The sequence below is a fragment of the Phaenicophaeus curvirostris genome, chromosome 7 (assembly GCF_032191515.1).
Source record: "Phaenicophaeus curvirostris isolate KB17595 chromosome 7, BPBGC_Pcur_1.0, whole genome shotgun sequence".
NCBI lineage: Eukaryota > Metazoa > Chordata > Aves > Cuculiformes > Cuculidae > Phaenicophaeus > Phaenicophaeus curvirostris.
In genome coordinates, this window is record NC_091398.1 from 40,577,346 (window position 1) to 40,603,972 (window position 26,627).

The following is a 26,627-nucleotide window of genomic DNA, read 5'->3' on the forward strand; positions in this document are numbered from 1 at the left end:
TATTACCTTTCTCCGCTTTTTAACATTCCTGTGCAAATCTAGCCTGAACACACACCAAAACACTGCGAAACCTGCCAAAATCGAAGTTTAACAGATCCATGTGAATTCTTTCTCACTTCAGATTGGCTGAAACTCCTGCACAAACACAACGTGACCTTGCTAGCAGTGTCAGTCAGCTTGAAATGGTCTGTACACATGGAATTACCCCACCCTTGGGATACGCCATGGTGGAATTCCTGGGAAGCCCTGAGGCCAGAGAGAAGCCAAACCCCTCCAGGGAGGTGTGAGGAGGGAACACGGCCAAGGAAAGGCCCCGGTGGGGCAGAGGCTGGTGGTGTCACCATTGTGTGAGGTCCTGCCAGCGGCAGGAATGAAAAACCTCAAAGGCCAATCACTGGGCAAGAGGAGAGGGAAGGAGAAAGCTCTCTCCAGGTCTCCCTTTCCCTTGGATGGAATCCACTATTCCCACCAACCGCAGTGCCGGGACATGAGTGGGGCACAAGAGCCCTGGCCTAAAGGAGACGTGGTTTAACTTCAACTCCTACCAATGAGGACAAACCAAAAGCAACACCTACTGCTGTCCTTTGGGAGGAGAACCTGGAAACACCTGAATTACCATTTTATGGTCAGTGGGGACAAAAAAAGGAGACTGAAGTTTGTTATCTTAACCAAATTAAGTTTCAAGGAAATAAATCCCTGCAAATCATTACTCCAGACCAAAAGCTGCCTAAACTTCTTTACTTTCATTTGAATTGTGAAACCATCTGAGATGGAGGTGATCTCTTTAAGGTCTACACAAGGTGAAGTCTTCTAGAAGCTCTATCTGATCACTGGGGTTGGGCATTCGCTCTGCTGATTGGAACTCCCCAACTTGTCCCCTAGAGTGGTCCAAGACATTTCTGTTGCCAGCAGTTTGCCTGTTCCAAGTCAGAGAGTAAGATCCTAGAAAACTCCCCAGAGTCTGCTCCAGATTTCTCTGAATGAACCTGATTTCTCCTCAGTTCTGTGGCCGCTATGGGAAGCAGTAGCTGGACTGTCTGATCACACCCTGGTGCAAAGAGCAGCCTCTGCACAACACGACCAGTGTCGCATGCAGCTTCTGCAGTGTAAAATACAGCCCTCACCTACATTTGTTCTCACTAAGTGGCTTTCTCTGTTGCGGAAACCAGGCGTGGCTTTTGGGAAGTCAGAGACTTTGGCCCTTTGGGATCTGAAGACAGCACCGCTCCACAAATGACGTAACTTGCCAACGTGCAAGTGGATCAGGTTTACCACGCGCGTCATTTTTGACTCGTTACCTTGCCGAAGATCATAGCAAACCAGCACAGGAGACAGTCGGGATCAAAGTATCAAACAATTTGTTTCTTATCAATAAAAGCTGATGGAGGGTTGCAGCTACAGGGCTGCCTGAATCACCATAAAGTGAGGTGATAACATATGAACTCAGCTCTTATCACAGACCAACACAGCAGAAAACTTTAAAACTCCACGTGTGACTAGTTCTTTAGCCTCTCTTCTGTACTTACTGGTGGGCACTGGGCAAGTTTATCTGCTGCCACCAACTGGACGTTCAAGTGTTTACTTTGTGACTTCCCTCTTGATTTAATCAGCCGCTGCAACACCTGAGAGAGGAAAAGAGGAAAAGGTGAGTTAGAGCATCACGTATCTCCATAAAGCTCAGACTGACAGCCCGCTGGATTGTTGCATTCAAAAATGCTCTAACACATTTAACAAAATGGATCAAACATTGTCCTTGAATGCAGAATCATGAAATGGTTTGGGTTAGAAGGGACCTTCAAAAGAAACTCCACCAAACATGCCCCGTTCAAGCCCTTGATCTAAACATTTCCCTTTCTTTCTCTTCATCTCACTCTCAATTCCTCCAGAAGCAGGAATCCTCACTCCCACACCACCCCCAGGCCCCCCACATGCAGGCTTTAAGGGTGAGATAACGTTACCTTTGGAGAAGACACTTTGACATGGACAATAATTGGAGCTAAAGACGTCTTGATAAGTTGTGCAGGGTGATTGATTGTGTCCGCGTCGAGAACAACCAGCTGTAAGGACCTTGCCAGCTCAAAGATTCTTTCAATTTCGCTCTGCACCTCGGCTGGCAAAGGGAAAGAGAGCAGGTGAGAGGCATCCAACCCCAGCATCGCTCAGACGAGACAGCATCATTCATGGACTTCCATACACTCATTACGCTCATTAAGCGAATTAATGTAAGTTTCATAAAATAACCTATTACTTAAGGAGATTTTTAAAACAAATATGACCTTGGAGATAATTCTGTTGCCTGAAAATACATACTTGCTGTGTTAATTTATAATACTGGTGTATTTAAACGTTGAGTACAAACACATGGTTGTTTCTATTAACACAAAATAGATGTAAGCATATTTTCCAACCCTATTAAAGAGCTTAGAAGTCGTAAGAGTTTTTATTTCAGACAGCAAGTGACGCAGTGATACTTCTTAAAACATTTTTGTTCTTGGATTGCAATTCTGATTTAACTTAAACGTGAGCCTGTATGAAACACAGAACCACGACCTCCTAATTCTGCAAGCAAAACAATTTGTTTATGATTAATAATTGACAAGGCACTATTTAAGATGATGCTAATGGTGATATTCACAGCAAAGAACTGAAGAAAAAAGGAGAAACTTATTTCCATGTAAATTGTATTTGATATTCATTGTTCTGATCCTTCTTAATCAAGCACATACACGTGATGAATTTTAAACAGATTAACTCAGTGCAGATTGAAGCCTGTAAGTCACACCACCAAAGCACAAAAGAGCTGTTTGCCAGCAACTCGCATGTGTTTAAGTCGCCCAAGAGCTGTTCTGGGGAGCCAGGGATGCTCGTAGACACAAGAAAATTAGAACTCACCCTTACAGCACTCTGTTTTGGGTGCCTACTCCTGTCCTAGGACACCAACCAGAAGCGATGCCTCCTGTGACCTGTACCTCTAGTTCACAGTCGCTCAGGCTGTCAGAGAGCCCTCTCTTCCCAAGAAGACTGAAGGGCAACTCTTCTTACCCCCTGGGATGGTGCCCCAGAGACGAGATCAGTGGCGTCCACGCACTGCACACAACTTCCACCCTTCTGAAGGAAATACAAACCCACCAGGCTGGTGTAACTCACGTAACTCAGTCACGAGACTGAGGAGAGAGTGGGAAGACCCTGATCCCATTGCTGTTCTCACAGCTACAGAAATTAAGCTGTAGCTGTTTGGCATAAAATACAAAACCAGCCCCAGGGTGAGGAACAAGAATGTGTTTTCTTCCTGGCCAGGCAGGGTGAAACTTCTCCAGCACCTTGTGACGGGGAATCAGAAGCACAGGGCTGAGAAGAGGGAGCTGCAAGGCCAATTCTGCCTCGGAGGGAACAGCACTGAACCCATATTCTGTCTCCTCTGTTGTGAATAACAGCTGTAACACTGCTTGCTTTACCCAGGTAATCGCTCAATGTGATGCTAACGCAGTACACGGTGCTCTGCTGCCTCTCCTAAATCAGGAAAAATCCTTCTCTCATTTGAATACGTAAAATTCTACATCAAAACACTGCAAACACATATAAAATTAAAGAATTTATGATGTCCTGAAGGTTGAAATCCTTTCACTTCCCTCCTGTTCGCAACCGTGCTCAGAATTACGTCTGAGCTATGTCTTACCTAAGCTGGATCTTGTATTTGACCTCTCAATTATTGCCCTCTTGCTTGGATTATTCAGAACAGACCTCTTGGCGAGAGAGATGTCAGCTGTCACTCGCGTTATCGATATCCTACGAGCAAGAACACAGACAGAACAGACAGAGCAGTCAGATCCTCAGCGCACTGGCCATGATTTACAGCTACGTTCCGTTCCAAAGTGCAAATACAATAAAATACTACTCAGACGTGTTTTATAGATGAGTCACGTCATAATTAAAGATCAAGTAAAGGGAAAAGCTGCGTAACTGCAAGTATTTTCTATTCCCTAGGCTACTGTAGACTCTGGCATAGAGTTTCTGCTACTCTATTTGATGCATAAGTTATCTTTTCTCCTCTCCAACTCACATAGATTTATACAATACCGTAAATACCACAAATTTTGTGAGTCTTGGGGCATAGAGAACAACGGAGCGATATCAGTGACAGCGCTGCTCTTCCCAGAGAGTTAAGCCATTGCCTGAAGCTAGGGGAAGGCAGAGACATCCGAGCAGACCCCGTCACCCACATCCAAGTCCCCGAACAGAGCTGCCTGCTCCACAAGACGGGGCCTCCCACACGCCCTCGCCTTCCTTTTCCAGACAGGGAGCAGCACTGAGGGGCTAAAGGACGTGGCTCATGGCTGGAAAGGAGAAAAGCGAGTTGAGCCGCAGTTATCCATAATGCTGGACCCTCCGCTTGAACTTAAAGGTGATTTTTACCTTGATCTGTCAGTGAGCCAAGATAAAAGGTTCTAAAACAAAGACCACACAATAACTTGACATAAAATCCACTTAGAAGGACTGTGATCAGCCAAAGAGCCATGAATAATGAAAAGAAAGCAAGCTGGACAGGACTAGCAGTTATTCCATAGAACATAAGATGTGGCTCAAAGTGGAATTATCAGCCAGAGGGATAAAAAGGAGTGCAAGTGTTTCTCCATAAAATACACAAATACATTTCTTGCCAGAAAATACAGTACAGACTAAAAGTATAAATGAGTTAAAAAAAAGAAATGGAAGAAATTAATCATACAATCATAGAATGGTTTGTGTTGGAAGGGACCTCCAAGCCCATCCAGTCCCACCCCTGCCATGGGCAGGGACACCTCCCACTGGATCAGGGGCTCCAAGCCCCATCCAGCCTGGCCTTGAACCCCTCCAGGGATGGGGCAGCCACCCCTGCTCTGGGCAGCCTGAGCCAGGGCCTCCCCACCCTCATCATGAAGAATTTCTTCCTAAAGTCTCATTTAAATTAATCTAATGGATCATGGATCTAGAGGTGATGGTAAGACATGGCAGTCCAGATTGCACCTGTGGCTCCAGGAGCTCCCACATCTGCTCGAATCAGAAACGTGTAACAGATTAAGGATCACAAATGCTCACCTACTGCACCAGATATAAGACTTATTTCCTTCTTCCTGAGGAAAAAGGAAAGATGCTGATGAAAGAACTTAAGAAAAGAATGTGCCTTTGCTATGCTTTGTTCATGTGGAGTCTGGCTTGACTCCATTTAGACACCGATGCTGTTAGAGCTTCTGCTGCGGCCGTTAGTCAGACGAGCTTTAGCTTTAGCCGCCTCCTTTCACAGCCCTCAGGCCCTTTCTTTAGTTCTCCAGCCAGAAGAGGCTGCTGCATTTACAAAAGGAGGAGCTGACAGAAGTCAAGTGCAGTTGGAGGCAGGGAAGAAGCCCTACTAGCTCAATCTTAGTGAAGCCTTTTGAAAAGCTCCTCCTTGGACGGTCATTTCGCTTCACAATAATTTGAACTTGATACAAAGACTGCCAAACCATCGAAGTTGGCAGCTGAGGTGCCTGAAAAGGAATTGAATTCATTTTTCTGAAGTCATTCAGATTTAAAGTCAGTTGTATCCGCTTTCTTGTGGCATTTGACTTTTTCATAGATGAAATCTCACGCTTCTGCTTGATCTGGTTGCCAGCATTGCTAACAGCAAAAGGATTTCCAAAAACTATAATACTTTACTCTAAGCAAAACTTCTCCCTTTACCTCTCCATGCAGACCAAGGGCACGGTGGGGGAGAAGACAACGAGCAAGGCGCAGTCCTCATTCCTATCAGATTCAGCAGCCCAAATGGGTGCATCTGAGAGTGTCTTAGGTTTTATTCTTTGCCGAGCAGGTCTTTGCTGAGCACACTCACATATAGGGTATAAAAATACCCCTCATGAAGGATATATTCATAGCAATCACATCGTGGCAACTGAAGGTGACTTACCGCTTCCAGTTGCTATGGGCTCCGACCAAAAACAACGACTCCCAGTTACCACCAGCGTGTGCAAATCGCTGGAAGAGGGCACACGCCGTGATCCAGTGCCTATCCCTGATGGAAACGTGCACCAGAGCTCATGCAGGGACCTGCAGCAGAACTAGCACAGTCCCAGCGCTCCAGGGTGGGGAGAGGAGGGATGCAGAGGACACGGGAACAGCTCGGGAAAATGACAAGTTCGACTGCAGCCTCCCAGCCCTTCATCTGTCGGGTTTTACATCAATCACCACATTCGTAGGAGCTGCTAAAATCACTTGAGCTGGGCAATTAAAGACAGGGGAGGAGACGAAAGATGCTGCACAGAAGTTGGTCATGAAATGTTTTCTCTAAGCTGTTTGTGGGTACCAAAAGGTACCTTGACCATAAAGCCTATTCCAGCTCTTCCCAACAACAGGCACCGTTACTTCCACTGTCCCAGTGCCAATGTTCCAGGTATTCCCAATCCTGAGTTATCGTGGCATCCTACCTAGCACAGCGTAAGCTCCTCCTCACACAGTTTGATTACACTGAACAAACCAGCATGAAGGAAGGGTGGAAGACCCCAGAGCTGCAGTGGGTATCTACGACAACTGACAAGCTCCAGTGGAAAGGAAGAGATGCCACAGAACAAGCCTATGTTCCTAGTAAACAATGATCCCTCTCACAGCTCTTCAAGAAATCTTCTCCTTGCTCCAGCTGAACAAGATGAAGCCTCTATGATTTTTGAAGTTCTGACACACTTTTACGCCCAATATTTTAGTTCTCGGCATATCCTTCTTCAAACTGACTTTTGAGGATTTTTTGACTACTAAGAATCACAGAACGCTTTGAATCTCAGAATCATGGAATGGTTTGGGTTGGAAGGGCCCTCAAAGCCATCCAGTGCCACCCCTGCCATGGGCAGGGACACCTCCCACTGGATCAGGGGCTCCAAGCCCCATCCAACCTGGCCTTGAACCCCTCCAGGGATGGGGCAGCCACCCCTGCTCTGGGCGACCTGGGCCAGGGCCTCAGCACTCTCATTGTGAAGAAATTCTTTATTATGTCTAGTCTAAATCTGCCCCTCTCCAGTTTATACCCATTCCCCCTCGTCCTATCACCACAGGGCTTTGTGAACAGTGCCTCCCCAGCTTTCCTGGATCCCCTTTCAGTACTGCAAGCTGCTCTAAGGTCTCCTCGGAGCCTTCTTCCCTCCAGGCTGAACAACCCCAGCTCTCTCAGCCTGGTCTCGTATGGGAATGCCATCTTTAAAGATATTTTGGTGCTTTCCAGGTGCCCCAGTCACTATTCGTCTGGAGTTCTCCTGTATCTTGACGCTGGTACGGCACTGAGGCAGAATTACTCTATTAAATCCAAGCAATCCTACTAGAGACACAGACACATGCACTTCCAGTAACACATCAGCCGTGTCCTGCCCGACAGCCACTGCATTTCAGTGCTGACACGAAGCCAGTTTTGAACATGCATCCATCTTCTTGCATTAAAAAAACCCAAACAAACAATCAGTAAAATGTTAGTAACACGCAGGGGAAAACAAGATGAAAAGGAGAGTGTTTCTCACCTCCCGTCAAACCTGTGCTTCAGGAAGTCAAAGAGAGCTTTCTGCATCATGTCTGTCACCTTGCGGAGGGGAGGGAGATTGGACGGGGAGGAGCGACAGGGAGAAAAAGAAGCCAAAAGTCAGAGAGGAGGTCAGCAGAAGGCAAGGATGCTGCCCACACTCAACCAGGCCCCAATCACTTCACTCTCACGCTCTCGGCATGACACGCTGTAATAAATACTTCACATTTTCTGATTCATCCTCCGAACCGCGCAATGGAGGACGTGGGAGCTGTGACTCGTCCTGCTCTTGTCCTGACTCGCACTGAAGCATTGGAGCAAGCCTCATCACCTTCCCCAGCAATACCATTCCCAAAAGGAGCATGGCAGAAGCACACGGGACTATTTGGGTTGAATAGATCTTTTTTTCCCCTACAGTAACATTATTAGAACTGGCTTAAAACTTCAGAGCCAGGGTTTATCACGTTGGGTGAGTCAACAGCAGAGGAAAGCTACTCTGAGAGGCTTACAAGCATTAAAAAATGAGTGTTTCCATCCCCGTACAAGCGAAAGCATCCGAGCAAATCTCAGCCTCGAGAGCTGCCGCTGCTTTACTGAGGGAGCAGCTCGTCCTCTCCAGGACAGCTCAAGCTGGCACCTGTTACCTGCCTGTCTGGACAGGAACTTAATCAAAGCCCCCTCCCTCTGGCTCTTCGGTTCTCCCAGGCTCGTTTTCAGAATGGTTTGTACAGAACTTAGAGAAAAAGCAGTCAAAAGCGTTTTCCCATGTCGGTTACAAAGTCAGGTCAACGAGTTTCTGTAATGCAAACCGCTATTTGTAACTGAAATTAGTGCTGTAACTGCATTAGAATTTATACATCTTTGTGTATAAGATGCCATTAGTATAATAGTCACAAACAAAGATGGGGCCACATTTTTGTGCGTGCACAAAAAGCCTCTATCCTCTCCAAACTTGAGAGTCTCTGGGGAAATTAATCTGTGGTGCAGCACCATGAAAGGGAGGGGATGAAATTTACTCCTGTCAAAATTAAAAGGCAGAGAGCAGAACATGAAGCACCCACATTCTGCTTTGCTAAACTACACTATCAATAATCCTCATAAAAAACCAATACAAAAATACTGCATTGTGCTAGTAACGGTACCATCTTCCAAAAAGAACCATTCCAGTATGTTAAGTAATATCTCATAAAGTACCTATGACACTAATTAAGCTAAATGAATCTTAGAATCATGGAAAGGTTTGGGTTGGAAGGGACCTCAAAGCCCGTCCAGTCCCACCCCTGCCATGGGCAGGGACACCTCCCACTGGATCAGGGGCTCCAAGCCCCATCCAGCCTGGCCTTGAACCCCTCCAGGGATGGGGCAGCCACCCCTGCTCTGGGCAGCCTGGGCCAGGGCCTCCCCACCCTCATTGTGGAGAATTTCTTCCTACTGTCTCTATCTAAATCCTCCCCCTTCCAATTCAAAGCCGTTCCCTCTCATTCTGTCACTCCAGGCCCTTGTAAAATGTCCCTTCCCAGCTCTCCTGGAGCCCCTTTCAGCACTGGAAGCTGCTCTGAGGTCTCCCTGGAGCCTTCTCTTCTCCAGGCTGAACAACCCCAACTCTCTCAGCCTGTCAGGGAAATGCATCTTTGATTTCATGCTCCTTTCGTTGCTAACACAGCACTAAACAGATGGCTAAGTTCACCCAAACACTGCGCCGAAGGCCCGTGTTCGGTTAGAACATGCTAAATGTTGATTTGAACCTGCAGCAGCCTTGAACAACAGGCGTCCTGTTCATCTCTGTGGGGCCACGCTGAGAAGAGGCAAGGGATTTACAAGGGTTAAAGGTTTCTTTACATAGATATGTCAATATACTAATTAACTTTAAACAAATAATCATCAAGAAACCCTGCTCAAACAATAAACACCAGTTCCCACAGGCAGTTTCAAATGCTGGAGAACAAAATTGCCCATGCTGCCATAGACCAACAACTTCATTTGCCACCAGAGCTTCAGGGGAACAGGGTAAGATTTTATATGTGGAAAAATGGAGAATAACAAGAAAGCTGCTTCAACATGTTTACTACTGAAGTTCAAAGCATGTGTTGGTTTGACTAAAAATTTACACGTATACAGAAGTAAAGCTGGTTAATTTGATCACTCCAACTACTTTTCTCTTTTTCTTACTTGACTTGATCAAGAATAACAGTACTGAAAATAACGGATGGGTGCTGTGTTTAAAGCAGTAAAACTGCAAAGAGAGTGCTAGGGAACTTGAGTTACTGACCCTTCAGCTGACACTTCACAAGCAACAGACCTTGCAAGAAAACAATCCAGCTGGAACGTCACCCAAAGTGCTAACTACGCTCTTTGCTCTCAGATAACATTTTTGACAACAATTTAAGCTCATATCACTTCAAATTATCATAAAACAGCTGCATGGGACCACACACGCTGGATGTACCAAGGGGGATTAGAGATAAGGGAACACTCACTTCAAATACCCAGTGTACGTACCTCGTAGCCCTTCAGCGATGGACCCACCAGGACAACCGGCCTCATCGATGGCACCACGTCATACGGGGGAATGTGTTCTGTCTAGGAGAAGAAACAGCCCTTCAGATCATTAATCAAACAAGAGCTGTATGAAAATCCTGGGAATTACATATTGGAATTAAATAAAATGAAAATGAAAGCACTACTTACCACTTTTTGTTTCTGTTTTGCTAAAAGACCAAACGAGAAGTCGGTTAAAAAACACACGACAACACTCACAAACAACAACTGCTTTGTCAAAGCCCTTTGGATTCTCTCAGCGCTTCTGACCAGGGCTTCTGGTCAGCCCTGTTTAACCAGGGCATTCCTTCCAATCTGGGGCAGCTGCCCCCTTCCCCGAGATTCAATCCCACTCCCTTAGCAACCAACGCATCTCTAGAAATAGATGGTTTTCTCCACCTCCGCACGCAAGCACTGCTCTGTACGTCTTAATAAGGCAGCAAAGGGGGAAAACCTGCGTTTTTCATACATAATTTCTAAAATAGAAGTATTAGAAATAGCAAAAGTTTCCTTAAATAAAATTCTGTCTTACCTGCAGAAGTGGGAGTGGCTCGGAATGTGCCAGAAACCATTTCTCCAAGGCTTGAAGAAGAATTTCCACTTGATTTCCTAGGGTATCAGAAAAAGCCCCATGAACACCAAGTGCCCAGACAGGTAAAAGTGTGAGGTTTTAGGCAGCAGATATGAGAAACTGCCCTGTGGAAACCAAATGGTAAAGGAGTCTTCAGCCATACCCGTGCTGCAAGAAATCTTCACAGAATCACAGACTGGTTTGTGCTAGAAGGTTCCTCAAAGTCCACCCAGTGCCATCCCTGCCATGGGCAGGGACACCTCCCGCTGGATCAGGGGCTCCCAGCCCCATCCAGCCTGGCCTTGAACCCCTCCAGGGATGGGGCAGCCACCCCTGCTCTGGGCAGCCTGGGCCAGGGCCTCCCCACCCTCACAGCAAAACACTTCTGCCTAAGATCTCATCTCAATCTCCCCTCTTGCAGCTCAAAACTGTTCCCCTCATCCCATCCCTGCCCTCCCTGATCCAGAGTCCCTCTCCAGCTTTCCTAGAGCCCTTTTCAGCACTGGAAGCTGCTCTAAGTTCTCCTCGCAGCCTTCCCTTCTCCAGGCTGAACAACCTCAACTCCCTCAGTCTGTCCTCACAGCAGAGGTTCTCCAGCCCTTGAATCATCTCCGTGGCCTCCTCTGGGCTCTCTCCAACAGTTCCATGTCCTCCCTGTGCTGAGGACTCCAGAACTGGACCCAGGGCTCCAGGTGGGTCTCTCACAGCGGAGCAGAGGGGCAGGATCCCCTCCCTCCCTGCTGGTCCCTCTGCTCTGGATGCAGCCCAGGACACGGTTGGTTTCTGGGCTGTGAGTGCACGTTTCTGGCTCACGTTGAGCTTCTCCTCCCCCAGCACCCCACGTCCTGCTCCCCAGGGCTGCTCTCAACCCATTCTCTGCCCAGCCTGTGTTTGCTGTTGGCACTGCCCTGGCCCCAGTGCAGGACCCTGCCCTTGTTAAACTCATGAGGTTCTCACAGCTCCACCTCTCCAGCCTGTCCAGGTCCCCCAGATGCTGCCTGCCATCCCTTCCCTCCACCTTAGTGTCAAACACACTACCCAGCCTGGTGCCATTCGCAGGTTCTGGCCAAAATGGAGAGAAAGGCAATACGAAAGAAAAACCCCACGACCTTAAGTATGTAACAGCTGGGAAAAAACTCATGGCAGCCATTGAGCACCAAGTTAACTTAAACCCACAGGGACTTAAAACTCTTCAGGCCTTCAGAAATGTCTGTCATGCCTGCTCATCCTGTACCGCTGATCCTTCCCAGAGTCAATACACAGCTTTTTCTTGTTTCCCGTCGTCAGTACCTAACACATCTCCTCTCTGCAAATACCTATTTCGACTGGGAATCCCAAATTAAACACTCCTTCAAACGCACTGCAATAAAAAAGAACCGAGTGACCTTTGGAAATATTGCCTGATGTCAGAAATGATTTTAAATCATTTTAAAAGGTTGAAGCATCCCTACCCTCCATGGAAACGGCCTCTCTTCTGCTCCTGTTGAATGCGGATATTCTCCAGTCTAAGCGGGCTTGGAATGAAGCCAATCTCACAGCCCTCCTTGACCAGCCTTCCTATCCACCAGTCGTTGTTGTATTTCTGGAACACAGAAAGGTCAGAGAATCATAGAATCATGGAATGGGTTGGGTTGGAAGGGACCTTAAAGCCCATCCAGTTTCAAACCCCGTTGTGGGCAGGGTGGTTTAGCTCCCCCAACACATCCTGCTGTGACTTCTCCTCTGATGTCACCAGTTCCAGTGCCGCGCGTGGCAGTGACCTGATGAGGCTAACCAACTTGTGGCCTTGTCTCATCAGAAAACTGCCTCACAGCAGCCATATCAAGCAGTGAAACATAAAAATAACTCCTCCAGGTCACCATCAAAACCATCGTGATTGGTTCCTGGTGAAACCTAGTGGCCAAACCAAAGATCACCACCACTGCCATTTTTCCTTCCTCCTTTCAGGTACGGAAGTTATTAACGTGTACCCCTTGGCAAAAGCCTTGTGCGGTGGAAAAGCTCTGCAAATGCCATTCTAGGAACTGAAATAAAGACAGAACGACCTGTCCAAGACAGCACAGAAAACTTACCAGCTCCAGCAACAAACCTGATAATGCTATGGCAGAGCTCTAACCAGGCTTGTGACACCTCTCTGCAAATGAGGCTTTTATAGCAACACTTTTAAGTGTATGAAGAAAAATTCACCTTCAGGAAGGAACTCCAATATCTACCTGAAAGTGTACAATTTAATTTTATTATTAGCTTTCAGTAATAGATGGTTTTCTGCATTATTGAAAGTCAGGTCTAGCTTTAATGATGGAAAGATGAAAAGTGCTATCACTGGATATTGTAGTGGAAAAGGCTTTGTTGTAGCTGGCTGCCAGCAGAGCTTTTGAAGAGAAGTATCTGAAAACCTCATACTCTGCCATGCTTCGTTAGGCACCTCAGTGTTCAAAAGAAACATTACTTTTCACCACCGACTTTTGAGCCTTTCGAGCCATTAAGACAAGCACGAGAGCACCGACTTTGTTTGCATGCCTGGAGGAAGAAGTTATCACAGAAATCTCATCTTAGAAACGAGACCGGTTGTCTCAGCTCCATGTTCTCAAGCACTTATGTTCCTGAAGCAGCACATAAATACCTTGTCCTAGTTGTCAAAGGCACAGCAGTGCCAAGAGAGGTTTCTGAAACACGTGGAGCCTCAGCTTCTTTGAGAAATAAATTTGCCTTTGTATTAACCAATACGTACACAGAAATAACAACAGAGTTGGGGAAATGCAATCCTTATGCCCTCATCTTGGAAACCTGTCCTCCTCATGCAGCTCTTATTCATGCAAGAGGTGCCATCATTTTATCATTTCAGTTTCCTAAGTAGAATCATAGAATCACAGAATGGTTTGGGTCAGAAGGGACCCCAAAGCCCATCCAGTCCCACACCTCCCACTGGATCAGGGGCTCCAAGCCCCATCCAACCTGGCCTTGAACCCCTCCAGGGATGGGGCAGCCACCCCTGCTCTGGGCAGCCTGGGCCAGGGCCTCCCCACCCTCACAGCAAAACTTTTCTACCTAAATCTATCTCAATCTCCCCTCTTTCAGCTTAAAATCACCCTCATCGTGAAGAATTTCTTCCTAATGTCTAATCTAAATCTCCCCTCTTCCAATTTAAAGCCATTCCTCCTCGTCCTGTTGCGGCACTCCCTGATCCAGAGCCCCTCCCCAGCTTTCCTGGAGCCCCTTTCAGCACTGGAAGCTGCTCTAAGATCTCCCCAAAGCCTTCTCCTCTCCAGGCTGAACAATCTCAACCCTCTCAGCCTGCCTATTCTATCTATTTTCGTTCTAAATGTACAGCTCGAACACAAGAATCAAAATCACAGAACGGTTTAAGTTGGAAGGGACCTTAAAGATCATCTAATTCCAAGCTCCCTTGGATGGGCAGGGACACCTCGGGTAGATCAGGCTGCTCATCGGGAATCTCTCCTCCAGCTGCAGGTCACGGGCCTCTGCGCGACGCCTCCAGCCCTGAGCCCAGAATCAGCATTATGCTGCGAACACCTGAACAATACAAATGCCAGCACTGCAGCAAGGAACACGGGGCCGATCGCATTAGGTCATCGCCTCCCATATGCTGTTCTCCGCACTCAGCATGTGGGAGGACTTCGGTTCATCCCTGCCGGTTGCCATGCCCATGAGTTCTTCTGCACCGTCAGTAATTGCTGCCACTCATCTCTTAAGCACGCACATAACGTGTAGCCTCGTCGGAGACAGATGAGCCATCCAGGACGCACTCTCAAAATAGCTCTCATCAGCTACTGCTGATGTTTCACCCTGTCAGCAGGGTGACCTCACTTCTCACCTAGCGTAGCGTTCTTCTAAAATCTGGAACCATCCTTGTTCTAGTCCAACCAAGCCTGCTAGAAAAACAGCTCCTGCAGGAGCCTTTTTCCACACAGCTACAGGATGGGGAATTGCTCCTGAAGCCCTGCTGAGTTACAGCCACAGCTTCAGGCAAGCTGAAGGTCTCGGCGTTAACAAAGAAACTCTGCTAAACCCTTAGCAGAGCTGACAAATTCAGCAGGCCAGGTGGGTTACGGTTCAGTGGCAACACTACCCTGCCCATTCAGATCTTGGAAAGCTCACAGGATGCCAAAACATGGCCTCGGGACACTTCTCTTGGAAAAGGTCCTGGGCAGCACGAGGGGAGCTCGGTGAATTAAATACAGTCCCTGGCCTGCCAACAAAAGGAAGCCACACCCTAGGAAAGTCAAGATCAAATATGTGTTTTCACGGTGATGCACAGAACTACCTAACGTTACGTAAGACATTGTAGGCTAGGGAGCACGTCAGGTAGGGAACATTCCTGGTAGGGGTGGGAAAACATCGGGGACGGTGGCTGAGACAGTAACCCGAGTGCTGTCATGGATACAGCAGCCTGCAGTCAACTTTGAGTGCTATCCAAGGACCTTTTCCTGATGGGAAGCAGGCTTAGGAAGCGGCACACATTCAGGTGTGGTAGAACAGAACACATGCTTGGGGAGCAAGGAGTGGGGGCCACTGATCCCGCAGGCAGAGCTAGGCAGGCTCAGAGGCAGCGCTCTGCTTCCTCAGCAGGGGTTTGAGCACTGTTCCACACAAACATTACCAAAAAAAACCCCACAAAAAGATCCAGATCAAACTCCTGTGTTTGCATCAAACTGAGGAATTGGAGCAAGGGAATCAACTGCCTCTCCTGTGTCCTTCTCAGGGAGAAAGAATTTAAAACAAGACCCCGTGTTCCACCACCAACCTCTGCCTCAGAAGGTGCAGAAGTTTTCATGCTGAATGTGCCCAGTCGAAAGGAGACTGGTGCTCTGATGATGGACACGTCTTCAAAGAGAGAGACAAATGAGCACTCAACACTCCAAAATAAACCCAGAATGCAGAGATGAAAACATTCTTTAGCAAGCTGCAAAGCCTATGTACAACTCTACAGAACAAGAGGGGTTGATGCAATTTGGATGCCTCATTTCAGATGAAACTGCAGAAAACATGCTCAACGTGTAATAAAATGTGGTTTTCTCTACCAAAGCCATACTCAGGGCCCATTTATTCCCATTCCTTTCTCCTTGTTTTCCTATATATCAATATTTCTTTTCTTCTTGTATCCTGCTTCCTCCCTTACAACCTGGTGCTTTGTGAAGACCTGCTCTAAGCTGGTGCTACTCCACTTCTTGATCAATAAAATCCCTTTCTACCATGTGATCTCATCGCAAACTTAATGTGACTAAAAGAATCCGAATCAACCATATTGAAGGGTATTTAGAATATAGCAAGATGTTATTCCCTTCCTGTGACATAAAAATCCAATAAGTCAGTAACACAGAGCTAAAAATGTGCAAGATAACCACTCCACAGAGGTCAAAGTATCCCCACAGTAGTATCTCTAATCAGACAGACGTGCCGTGCCCTCATGGCTCCACTCAGCTCCCAGCTCTCTTTTCAATCCAGGATGGCTCAGCCCCGACTTCAAATCACAATAAAGAGATTCCCTTTCATATCTCCTTTTACGCCTCCTTGGTTTTACCTCTTTAATGTGCAGGAAGTCCTTGGCGTCAAAAGAGATGGCAGTGCTTGGGACAGGAACATCTTCATCCAGAGCTCCACAGTAACTCACGTTAGTCTTAACAGCAAACGCTACTGGCTTGGACTACAAATAAAAACACACATCACATACAGTGGAAGCTTCTCTGAATCAAGAACTGAGTTGTTGTATCGAGTTACCAAAATCCTAGCAGAGGATATCTGCCAAATACATTAAAATTCAGACCTAATAATTTCACAGGATCACGGAATGGTTTGGATTGGAAGGGACCACGAAGGTTATCTCGTCCAACCCCGCTGCAGCAAGCAGGGACACCTTCAACCAGATGAGGTTGCTCAGAGCCAGCAGAGTTCAGCTCACTCACTATCCCCATTTATACGAGAACATTTACACTATATTCCCCCAGGCACCTTGTCTGCAGAGAACTTCAATCAATTGTTGAACTGTTTCAAAAGAGAGCATCATCATTATGAACCAGAACAAAATTTCAACACCATGCAAGAGAGAAACGCCACATAACGTAGTTGTTATTAAAGTGGAAAGAACAGACCTTCGCCCGTTCGAGTTGGATAGCTGCTTGCTGTTCTCTTTCTTGGCGGATTGCTTCCCTGTCTTCTTCCAGAGAGACATCAGAGTCTGAAGGTCTGCTTGTGTACGAATCTGCTGAGCCCTGGAATTAGATTTGCATCACTAAGAAAACACGGGTAAGAAACAGAAACCCCACGTAAGAAACAGAACACCCTCCCCAGCCAGATTCATAAAATACTTTCAGTTCCTGAATTTTTTTTGAGTTGTTTTATGTATTGTTGCTGCAGAATAGAGCAGATAAAGAACCTGGCTTCACCAACTGGGTGCACTAAGCCAAAGAGAAAAAACCCAAGAGAAAACCCCTCTTTCCGCTCTTGAAGAATTTCTTCTCTTTCTCACAGACACAGCGGAACACAGTGCAGTTGTAGGCACCATCCTGAAATCTCTATGACATTTAAATCCTGTTTGACAACTTAAGATACCAGTTTGTCAAGGGTTAGGTCACAGCAAATTCAATTAAGGTATGAGAACCACCCCTCCCTGCACACACAGCACCACTGGGCAAGTGCTGCCCCCCCGGCCGCGGCTGCTGCACCTCAGGCTTTGTCCCGTGCTTCCAGAGGGAAGGCAAAGTGGCAAAAGTCATCAGTAAAAGCTACTCAACACGTTGACACAGAAGCCACACGACACTATGGAATGAAACCCGCAGATACAGAACACAACAGGCTGTAAGAGGGGAAACCCTGCACCGCCACAGCTGAGTTTGGTTGGCTGGGACTTTATTCAGGATGCTTGGCAAGGCACGAAGTATGTGGTGGCTCCTCTTCTTGGGATAAAGCAACCCAGCTAAAGTATCCTGTGCAGCTAATTCAAAAGGGTTGGATGATGCAGAGCTGCAGCAGGATCCTCCCCAGCGCTGTGCGCAGCAGGAGGGATGCATGGCAACTGCTGACCTCTGCTTGGAAGTGCTAGTTCTGTTTCCAGACAAAGGAAAGGACTACTGGGCTGGGCTAGGGGAGCTGCATTGTACGTAAACAGAGCAAGAGATAATTTCTGTGTCATAGAATTGCTTGGTTGGAAAAGACCTTTGAGATCATCAAGCCCAACTTACCCATCCACTACTAAACCAGATCCCCGAGCACCTCATCCACCCAGCTTTTAAATCCCTCTAGAGATGGTGACTCCACCACCTCCCTGGGCAGCCTCTGCCAGGGCCTGAGAATGCTTTTTGCAAAGAAATTTTTCCTGATGTCCAATGTGAACCTGCCCTGGTGCAGCTTGAGGCCATCTCCTCTCATCCTATCGCCTGTCACTTGGGAGAAGAGACCAACACCCACCTTGCTACAACCTCCTTTCAGGGAGTTGTAGACAGTGAATGTCAGCAGATTCCAAGGAAAAACCTGAAGACGTATCTCCACGTGTCTCTACAGAGCTCCAAACTCTGTAACTCCATCTGTGTTCCAGAAGAACCATTCTCAACATCACATCTTTCAATTTGTTCTTCCTTAAACTGGTTTATACCCAAGGGCTGGACCGACGGTTGGACTCGATGATCTTGAAGGTCTTTTCCAATGGAAAACATTCCATGATTCCATATACTCTATCCCAGCAGCCAGTACTCCTACTCTCCGTGTCAAGTAGCATATTACGAAACACTGATGTGAATCCGTGCCCCTCAGCAGACTCCTGGCAGCGGCTCGCGGACGAGCATATGCTGCCTTCCTGCCACACACTCGCAGCTTGGCCCCGAGCGCGGCGCTGGCACCGGGCACGGCACGTTTCCTGAGTCAGGAACAGGATTGAGCCGACACACAGCTGGGATTTTAACAGAGGGGAAGGATCCCGTCCCAGCATCCGCGCCCCAGGGTGAGCGGGAGGGCAGAGGAGTCGGTGCCTGCGCCGGGGTCCTGAGCTGGAGCGAGGCTAACAGCAACGGGCTGGAAACCACCATCAGGTGCTGGCAGCAGCACAAGCTTTTCCCAGCTCGGAAGCTACACACGCTGCTCTTCCTTCTGCTTCCTTCGGGAAGAAGCAGAGAGCAGGGAACTCCCCAGCCACGGCGCTTGGCCAGGCCTGCACCAAAGACACCTTCTGCGCTATTCCTCGCATCTCCATCAAAATTAAAACCTCGGCTACCAAACGCATCACCAACAGAGGGATAAAAACATTCTTTCCCTGATCAAAAGCACCAAGTGTGCTAGCTCCTCACACCTCGGTGACATGAGGAGCAGCAGAACCCCTGCCCAGCCCATGGCGTCAACCCACATCGCTGTTCAGCAGCTGCTGGGGAAGTCTATCAGCAGGAGATGGAATTCACAAATTTTCCAGTCCTAAAATCACAGGGTGTGCTCCGTACCAGAGCCTGCACTGGTCAAAGCAATAGAAAAATGGGATTCTGCCCCTCTGCTCCGCTCTGTGAGACCCACTTGGAGCCCTGGATCCAGTTCTGGAGCCCTCTAAATTCCCTGAGATACAAAACCCATTAAAGGTGCTGATCATCATATTTTTAACTTACAGACAACAAAACGTCAAAAGTAGCAGAAGGGAAGAAAGAAACGTAACCCCACTCTCCAAACAGTAAATCAAAAGGCTTAATAATAAATACAAATAACACACTGCAGTAAGAATGGGCTTCTTTCCATGATTTTAGTCCGACCTGGCATAATGCACTGCAACAACACAGAAGCCTGGGACAAAGCCACTGCTGCTGCCTTGGAGAGCAGCAGACACTGTTCCTCACACACGTGCTCTCTGACCATGTCACTCCCCATTAATTTTCTGTGCCCTGAGGGTTATGAGAACAAGGCACAGAACACAGAGCTGACGGGACAGAGACCAGCGTCACGCACGTAGGGGGCTTGCAGAAATCATCCATACTGGGAAACAGCGAACACCTCAAGTCTACACACTATTCGAGTCCTCCGGATACGATGAAGCGTAGCTCTGTAAGCAGTTTTTTGATAGGAATTGGTACCCACGCTGGCTGCACCGCTTCCCACGCTGGCTTTATTGGTTTATGTTTGAGCACTGACCTATTTAATGCTGTCAGAACAAAGTAGACGTAACCAAAGGAGCTGATGCTGCAAGGCTACCCCAGGCTGCTCCTGAGTGCCTGCGTGCCAAATGATACGGATTGGTACAATCGCATCCGCACGATCCCTTCTCCTGCAAGTGATGCCAAATAGCAAGTGGCTTATCTGAAAGATGCAGCCCCGGGACTGTGACTCACGCGATGCTGAGCTGCGGCGTCGCACCGAAAACAAGGCACAGCTCCGCACACAGCGGCAGGATGGGCTGGAAAAGCAATCCAAGGTAAGGAATGAGAATCACAGAATCACTAGGCTGGAAAAGACTCACAGGATCACTGAGTCCAACCATTCCCATCAAACACTAAACCATGTCTCTCAGCACCTCGCCCACCCATCCCTTAAACACCTCCAAAGAAGGTGACTCAATCACCTACCTGGGCAGCTTCTGCCAGTGCCCAATGACCCTTTCCATTAAATATTTTTTTTTGATGTCCAGCCTGAACCTCCCCTGGCAGAGCTTGAGGCCATTCCCTCTCGTCCTGTCCCCTGTCACTTGGGAGAGGAGCCCAGCTCCCCCCTCTCCAGAGAAGAGCGACGAAGCTGGTCAGGGGGCTGGAGAACAAGCCTTATAGGAACAGCTGAGAGAGCTGGGGGTGTTCAGCCTGGAGAAGAGGAGGCTGAGGGGAGACCTCATTGCTCTCTACAACTACCTGAGAGAAGACAGAGGACCAAAGGCATTCCCCATCTTTTACCGTACAACAAAGCTTTATCAAAAAGACCCTTTACCTTCTGTATTTTCACACTGCTTGGAGCAGCAAGAGGATAATTTGGGGCTTAGAGCCTACGTCCACAGTTTCACACCTGCACACGACATTCAAGGAGAAATTCTCACATTGACTGTTACCCCACCTCAACCTCACAACCCTCGGGGAGACAGAGGGATGCTGTGAAACAGGAGCATATGCCATGAGTTCGAAGTCCACACCACATCTGACAATGTGAAGGAAACAAGCTTTGCCAGATAAATATATTGTCCAAGGAAATGAAAGATTCATTCTTTATTCCACAGCCTTTTCACTTTGGGCTTCTGTGAATTCATTTTTCTGGCAATTTATTATTTATTTTCTCCCTTATTCATTTTTCTCTCTCATCCATTAGTATAATTCAGCTCTGATAAAAGCACTGAATCATTAAGGTCAGAAAAGACCTCTAAGCATATCCAGTCCAACCATCAGCCCAACCCCACTGTGCCTATCAAATTGTGTCCCAAAGTCCAATATCTACATGGTTTTGAACCCCTTTAGGGCTGAAAAATCCACCACTGCCCTGGGCAGCCTCTTCCAGGGCTTTAACACTCTCTCAGTGAAGAAATATTTCCTAATATCCAAGCTAAACCTCCCCTGGTGCAACTTGAGGCCATCTCCTCTCGGCCCATCGCTTGTTACTTGGAAGGAGAGCCCAGCACCCACCTCACCACAACCTCTTTCCTGGGAGTTGTAGTCTCCACAGAGGTGTAGCCTCCACAGATCATTAAACTGCAGACCTTTCCCACGTGTAACACCCAGTGACTCTGAGCCTGTAACTCATATCAGGCAAAATCTCGCACGCTTTGCATGCTCACTTGAACCCTACAGAAGATGATGTGGTATTTTGGCAGCAAATGTATTTCTAGTACTTTTTCTTAACCCAGATTTCTTAGATGTAAAAACACAATCTGTGCTGAACCTTAAGCAGCTCGGGAACGGAGATGCAAGATTGTAAATTCAGGGAAAAAGAGATGGTGAAAAGCAATGTTACAGCAGTTGCCCTATTTTCTAATAATTAGTATTCATCAAGAAAAAGGATGTTCTAACTGCGCAGTAATTTCCCAGTTGCTGAGACACCAAATGAGTTGTCTTAAATGAATTTACCAAACATATAGAAGGAAATAATTACTGAGTGTTTAATTCTGGAATCACAGCTCAATACCAAGCGGTTTTGCAGCTGGCTTGTGTGCGGGTCACTTATTCAGCAAGAAAATGACTTGGTTGGGAACTGAACCGTGTCCTGATGGGACATTCAGTGGCACAAGCACATTGTCTCTTGGATGTGAATTTGTGAAAAGTCACAGAATCACAGAATGGGTTGGGTTGGAAGGGACCTCAAAGCCCATCCAGTCCCACCCCTGTCATGGGCAGGGACACCTCCCACTGGATCAGGGGCTTCAAGCCCCATCCAGCCTGGCCTTGAACCCCTCCAGGGATGGGGCAGCCACCCCTGCTCTGGGCAGCCTGGGCCAGGGCCTCCCCACCCTCACAGCAAAACATTTCTGCCTAAGATCTCATCTCAATCTCCCCTCATCTTCATGGCCTCCTCTGGACCCCTTCAAACAGTTCCATGTCCTTCTTATGTGGGGGGTTCCAGAACTGGATGCAGGACTCTAGGTGAGGTCTCTGACAGCGGAGAGGGGGAGTATCACTCCCCTGACCTCTAAAAGACCTTCTAAATGGCTTTCCTGCAGCTCCACAAGACCTCATTATTTAACAGTTGGTCCATGTTTCATTCCAATCCCTTGTGTCAAGAAGTGTGATTGAACACCTGAGCACCTCTAGTCTGGATTCTGCTTCAATCGCTGCAGCTGGTCCCTCTTTTTCATGAAAGCTGTTCAGAAGGCCCAGGAGAGAAAAAAAAAAAAAAAAAAAGCTGTTTTTTACAGTGATAAAAGTCACCAAACTAAAGCTGCAACTGTACAGAGACACCGCTTTATTATTTCTAATTCCTTTGGTGCCTGGGAGCATTGAGTGATCATCCCAGGGCTCTGGGGAAGCCGCTGTGACAGCTGAGAATAACAATCCAGCCAATAAAATTGCCCCTTTTATCCTAAATGAACTATTCTGGAAAAGTGTTGCCCCGTGTCTTTCCCCAACAACACTTTAGGAAGCTAAGAAAGTTCCATAAGCCTGTAAGGAAAGAAAATGGGGCAGATATTGCCCCCAAATAAAATATAATCACACTGCCAACTATACAGGCGTCTGTGTTCACCATACGTGGTCTAACCCAACGCTTCTGCAGACACATGGCATGAAGTCCTCAGCCAGCGAGGCCTCGAATAACGTGATGGATTTCTAAGCCATCCTCTAATCCCCAAGTCTCTCCCTCTGCCTCCTCTGCATTGTTCCCCAAGATCTCATTTGCCCCAAGCATTGTGTCCTGGAGAGACCCACAGGACACAAACAGCCGGGCTCAGAATATTACGGATCATAGAATCACTGAGGTTGGAAAAGACCCCTAAGCTCATCCATTCCAACTACCAGCCCAACCCCACTGTGTCTGCCAAACCATGTCTCCAAGTGCTAAGTCTACATGGTTTTTGAGCCCCTCCAGGGATGGATCCATGAATTTAAGTTTCTGATCACTTAAGAAGTAAGCAAGAACTCTCCAACGCTCTTCAAACTGCTCCCTAGAAGAAAAAACAACCCTGAAAATAGAAACTATTTTAAATCTATTTTCTACCTCTGAGTCTTCTGGCGAACAGACCATGATATGTTTCCAAAAAGCTCATTCTCAGAGGGCTGCAGGTGACCAAGCAGAGGTTGGTACTCATGCTTTCTCCTGTGCCTGAGGATGGCTGGAATTTCTGCCGATTTCTTAAGAAATCTTAAAAGGAAATCTAGAGAGCTTGGATAAAGCAGAGAAGTTATTTTCCTGGAGGGCTGTTCAGCAGCACAGACAAGTGATATTCATGCTCCTCAGTACACGCTGTGACCTCCGGTTTCTGCTCCACAGCTCATGGGTGTAAGGGATCTTATTTCTGCAAATGGGACCCAAGGGCAGAAGTTGGTGGCACAGAAACCATTCCATGATTCCATAATCATAGATGTGATGGATGAAGTGGAATTTTCCTTGAGATCTCATTGTCAAGAAGATCCTAACCGCCCCTGCGTTTCAGCATGTGCTTCTCCCAATTCAAACATTTAAATTAAAGCACAGACATCTTCTTAAGGTTTTTTTGTGATTACAGTGTCCCAATTTTCTTCTAGTGTGGTGTCACCACTTCCCACACCATCAAGTTTTAGACAACCAAAATAACCTGGAATATTTCTTTTCTGTTCAGACAGATGGGGTTAAGAACACACTGAACTGTCTCACAATTTGACATGATGCTGACTTGGTAAAGCCAGTGGCTATTCCAGCTCCATGCCCACCTTCCACCTCACAGCAGTCAAATTCCAGATAGCAAATGCTTTGTAATTCTTCACTGGAGGAACCTGGTGGGCAGGCAGACTCCATTTATTACAGGGAGGACTGCAGCTCTCTGCTGTGACCAGTTATATTTAGGTGGCAACGGCTTCCTCAGCAGTCATAGAATCATAGAATAACCAGGTTGGAAGAGACCCACCGGAGCATCGAGTCCAACCATTCCTATCAAACAACGGTCATCTCACCCCCTCTACTTTGCCCTCCTCTCATGGATTTTCCCAAGAGTCTCACCAGAGCACAAAACACCCAAACAGATTTACATCTTCAACGTAATTATAGGAAAATTACTTTGTTTAAAAGACACTGCATAGTGAATAGGAAAGAATTCACAGAATCATAAAATTGTAGAATAGTTTGGTTGGAAAAGACCTTTAAACACCAAGAAATTAAGTTTACTGACAAAGCAATTTGGTTTTTTTTCCCTTTTACATTCCCCACTCCCCCTGAATCGCCCTTCAGCTGCTATGATCTCTTATTATTTCTTTTGCAGCAAGGACCAGACTCTGAACTCGTGCACAATAAGCTGTTACACACTGCTGGAATATCTCAGGAAGGAAATGCCTGGATTTTCTAAGCACTATGCACTCCGTAAACAGCAACTCCCTTCCCCAAAACCTTGCAATCTAGAAACTGTCCGTGCTGAGAGCAAAACGCAAGTGAAAGGGCATCTTGCTGTCACCTACCGAGGTAATATTTGAGCGACGCTTTAGAGAACTTAAGTGCTGTAATCAATCCAGGACTCCCAGGATTTGGGGTTATTACAGTGCTACTTTCCTGCCACTGGTTGGATGGGACCTGACAGGGCTGGAAATACAGTGTCCTCGGTTCCCCCAGCTCTGAGCAGCTCCCTCCCAGAGCCCTGCTGAGGAGCAATGGGTTTTTTTTATCCCTACTACATAAAACCAGTAAAAGGTCCCCACAATGAGTCTTTATTGTTATCATTTCTCTTCTGATTTGGCTATTAGTTCATGTGTTGAACACACACCAGAGAGGTTTGTTATTATTGTATACAGAATCATAGAATCCCTAGCTTGGAAAAGACCTTTGAGATCATCAAGTCCAACTATATTCTCAGGGCTTGAAGCACGCTGATCCAGTGGGAGGTGACCCTGTCCACTGCAGCAGGTGGAACTGGATGGGCTTGGAGGTCTCTTCCGACCCAAACAATGCCACGATTCTATGAAAACACAGGACAAATAAACAGTGTATTTTGGGGAAATTAGACACAGGAACAAATATCAAAGCCTTAAAAACAACCTTGGAACCATGAAATCATAGAATGATTTGGGCTGAAAGGGACCTCAAAGCCCAACCAGTGCCACCCCTGCCATGGGCAGGGACACCTCCCACTGGATCAGGGGCTCCAAGCCCCATCCAGCCTGGCCTTGAACCCCTCCAGGGATGGGGCAGCCACCCCTGCTCTGGGCAGCTAAAACCTCAGCCTACATCTGAACTCCAGACACGGCAATGTTTTTTTCTGCATATAACACTGTTTGAACCTATTTTCCCAAATTCTTATGAGCTTATGACAAACTATTTCAATTTAATATGGTATATCAGTATCCAACAGTCACTGGAAGGTTAACAACTAGAAATTCAAAGACAAAACGCTTTTTCTTCTAATAACTGCCTCAAGTATTCTCTCAACATGGATTCTTAATTAAATGGCTTAAAAGAAACAATAATATTCCTTCTTACTAGCATCCAATAAGCATCCAAGAAAAAGATCCTTCAGGTATCACTCTCGTACCCGCAAACTCTTGGATTTGGGAAAAGCAATAGCAGAGAAAGACACTGGAGATCTCATTCTGTGCAAAAAGCTCATTCTCCATCAAAATCCCCACATCCATCAGCAACACAAAGCTACAGGAGCAGCCAACAGGACAAATTTAAGCACCTGGGTATTGTTGTTTGTGGAAAGAAGCCTTATCAGGAGTGGAATCTGTCAAAAGCTCAAGGAGATTTGAAGTCCTTATTTCAGTCTAAAGCTTTTACCATTATTTTGGGATATTCTCGAAAAGGTACATTGCTCAAAATCATCACTGCTGTCACAGGTTCTCCTAGCACCCTATAAATCTGCCCTGAAACAGAAGAGCAGGGCACAGGTACAGTGCTGGAGCGGAGTCAAAGCCTGGGCAAAGGTACAGAAACACCCTGGAGATAAAAAAACCATCCAAACATCAGCAACACGATGCCAAAACCACAAGTGAGGAGCTGCAGTCTGAAAAGTGGCCTCAAGGAGTGGTTTGGGTTGGAAGGGACCTTAAACCCCATCCAGTTCCACCCCCTGCCATGGGCAGGGACACCTCCCACTGGATCAGGGGCTCCAAGCCCCATCCAACCTGGCCTTGAACCCCTCCAGGGATGGGGTTCCATCCAATTTGTACTGAAAGGGGCTCCAGGAAAGCTGGCGAGGGGGTCTTGATAAGGGAGGGCAGGGACAGGGTGAGGGGAACCGCGTACACCTGAAAGAGGGGAGATTGAGATGAGATCTCAGAGAGAAACAGCTGCTCTATCCCTTCTAGCTTTAACCAAATGTTTCGTATTCCAGTCTCTACATGCATACGCAGAGTATTTCCACGCCAGCCGCTCGCTCCCTGGAAGCTGTAGGGCTGAAGGCTCCTCTGGGCTCAGGTCTGTGTTCAACCG

The 26,627-nt window shown here is 47.1% G+C and overlaps 1 protein-coding gene across 4 annotated transcripts in view; it reads right to left on the minus strand.

Annotated features, from left to right (window-relative positions):
- The window catches only part of CACNB4 (calcium voltage-gated channel auxiliary subunit beta 4), a 55,714-nt gene that overhangs the window by 15,201 nt on the left and 13,886 nt on the right, over positions 1-26,627 (minus strand). For all 4 annotated transcript variants that reach the window (XM_069861691.1, XM_069861693.1, XM_069861695.1 and 1 more), the window contains exons 2-11: positions 16,733-16,852; positions 16,165-16,287; positions 12,074-12,204; positions 10,584-10,660; positions 10,202-10,221; positions 10,013-10,093; positions 7,515-7,573; positions 3,677-3,786; positions 1,959-2,110; positions 1,527-1,622 (exon numbers count right to left, since the gene is read on the minus strand). In XM_069861691.1, coding sequence (XP_069717792.1) covers positions 1,527-1,622; positions 1,959-2,110; positions 3,677-3,786; positions 7,515-7,573; positions 10,013-10,093; positions 10,202-10,221; positions 10,584-10,660; positions 12,074-12,204; positions 16,165-16,287; positions 16,733-16,852 — 969 coding nt within the window. The remainder of the gene's footprint in view (positions 1-1,526; positions 1,623-1,958; positions 2,111-3,676; positions 3,787-7,514; positions 7,574-10,012; positions 10,094-10,201; positions 10,222-10,583; positions 10,661-12,073; positions 12,205-16,164; positions 16,288-16,732; positions 16,853-26,627) is intronic.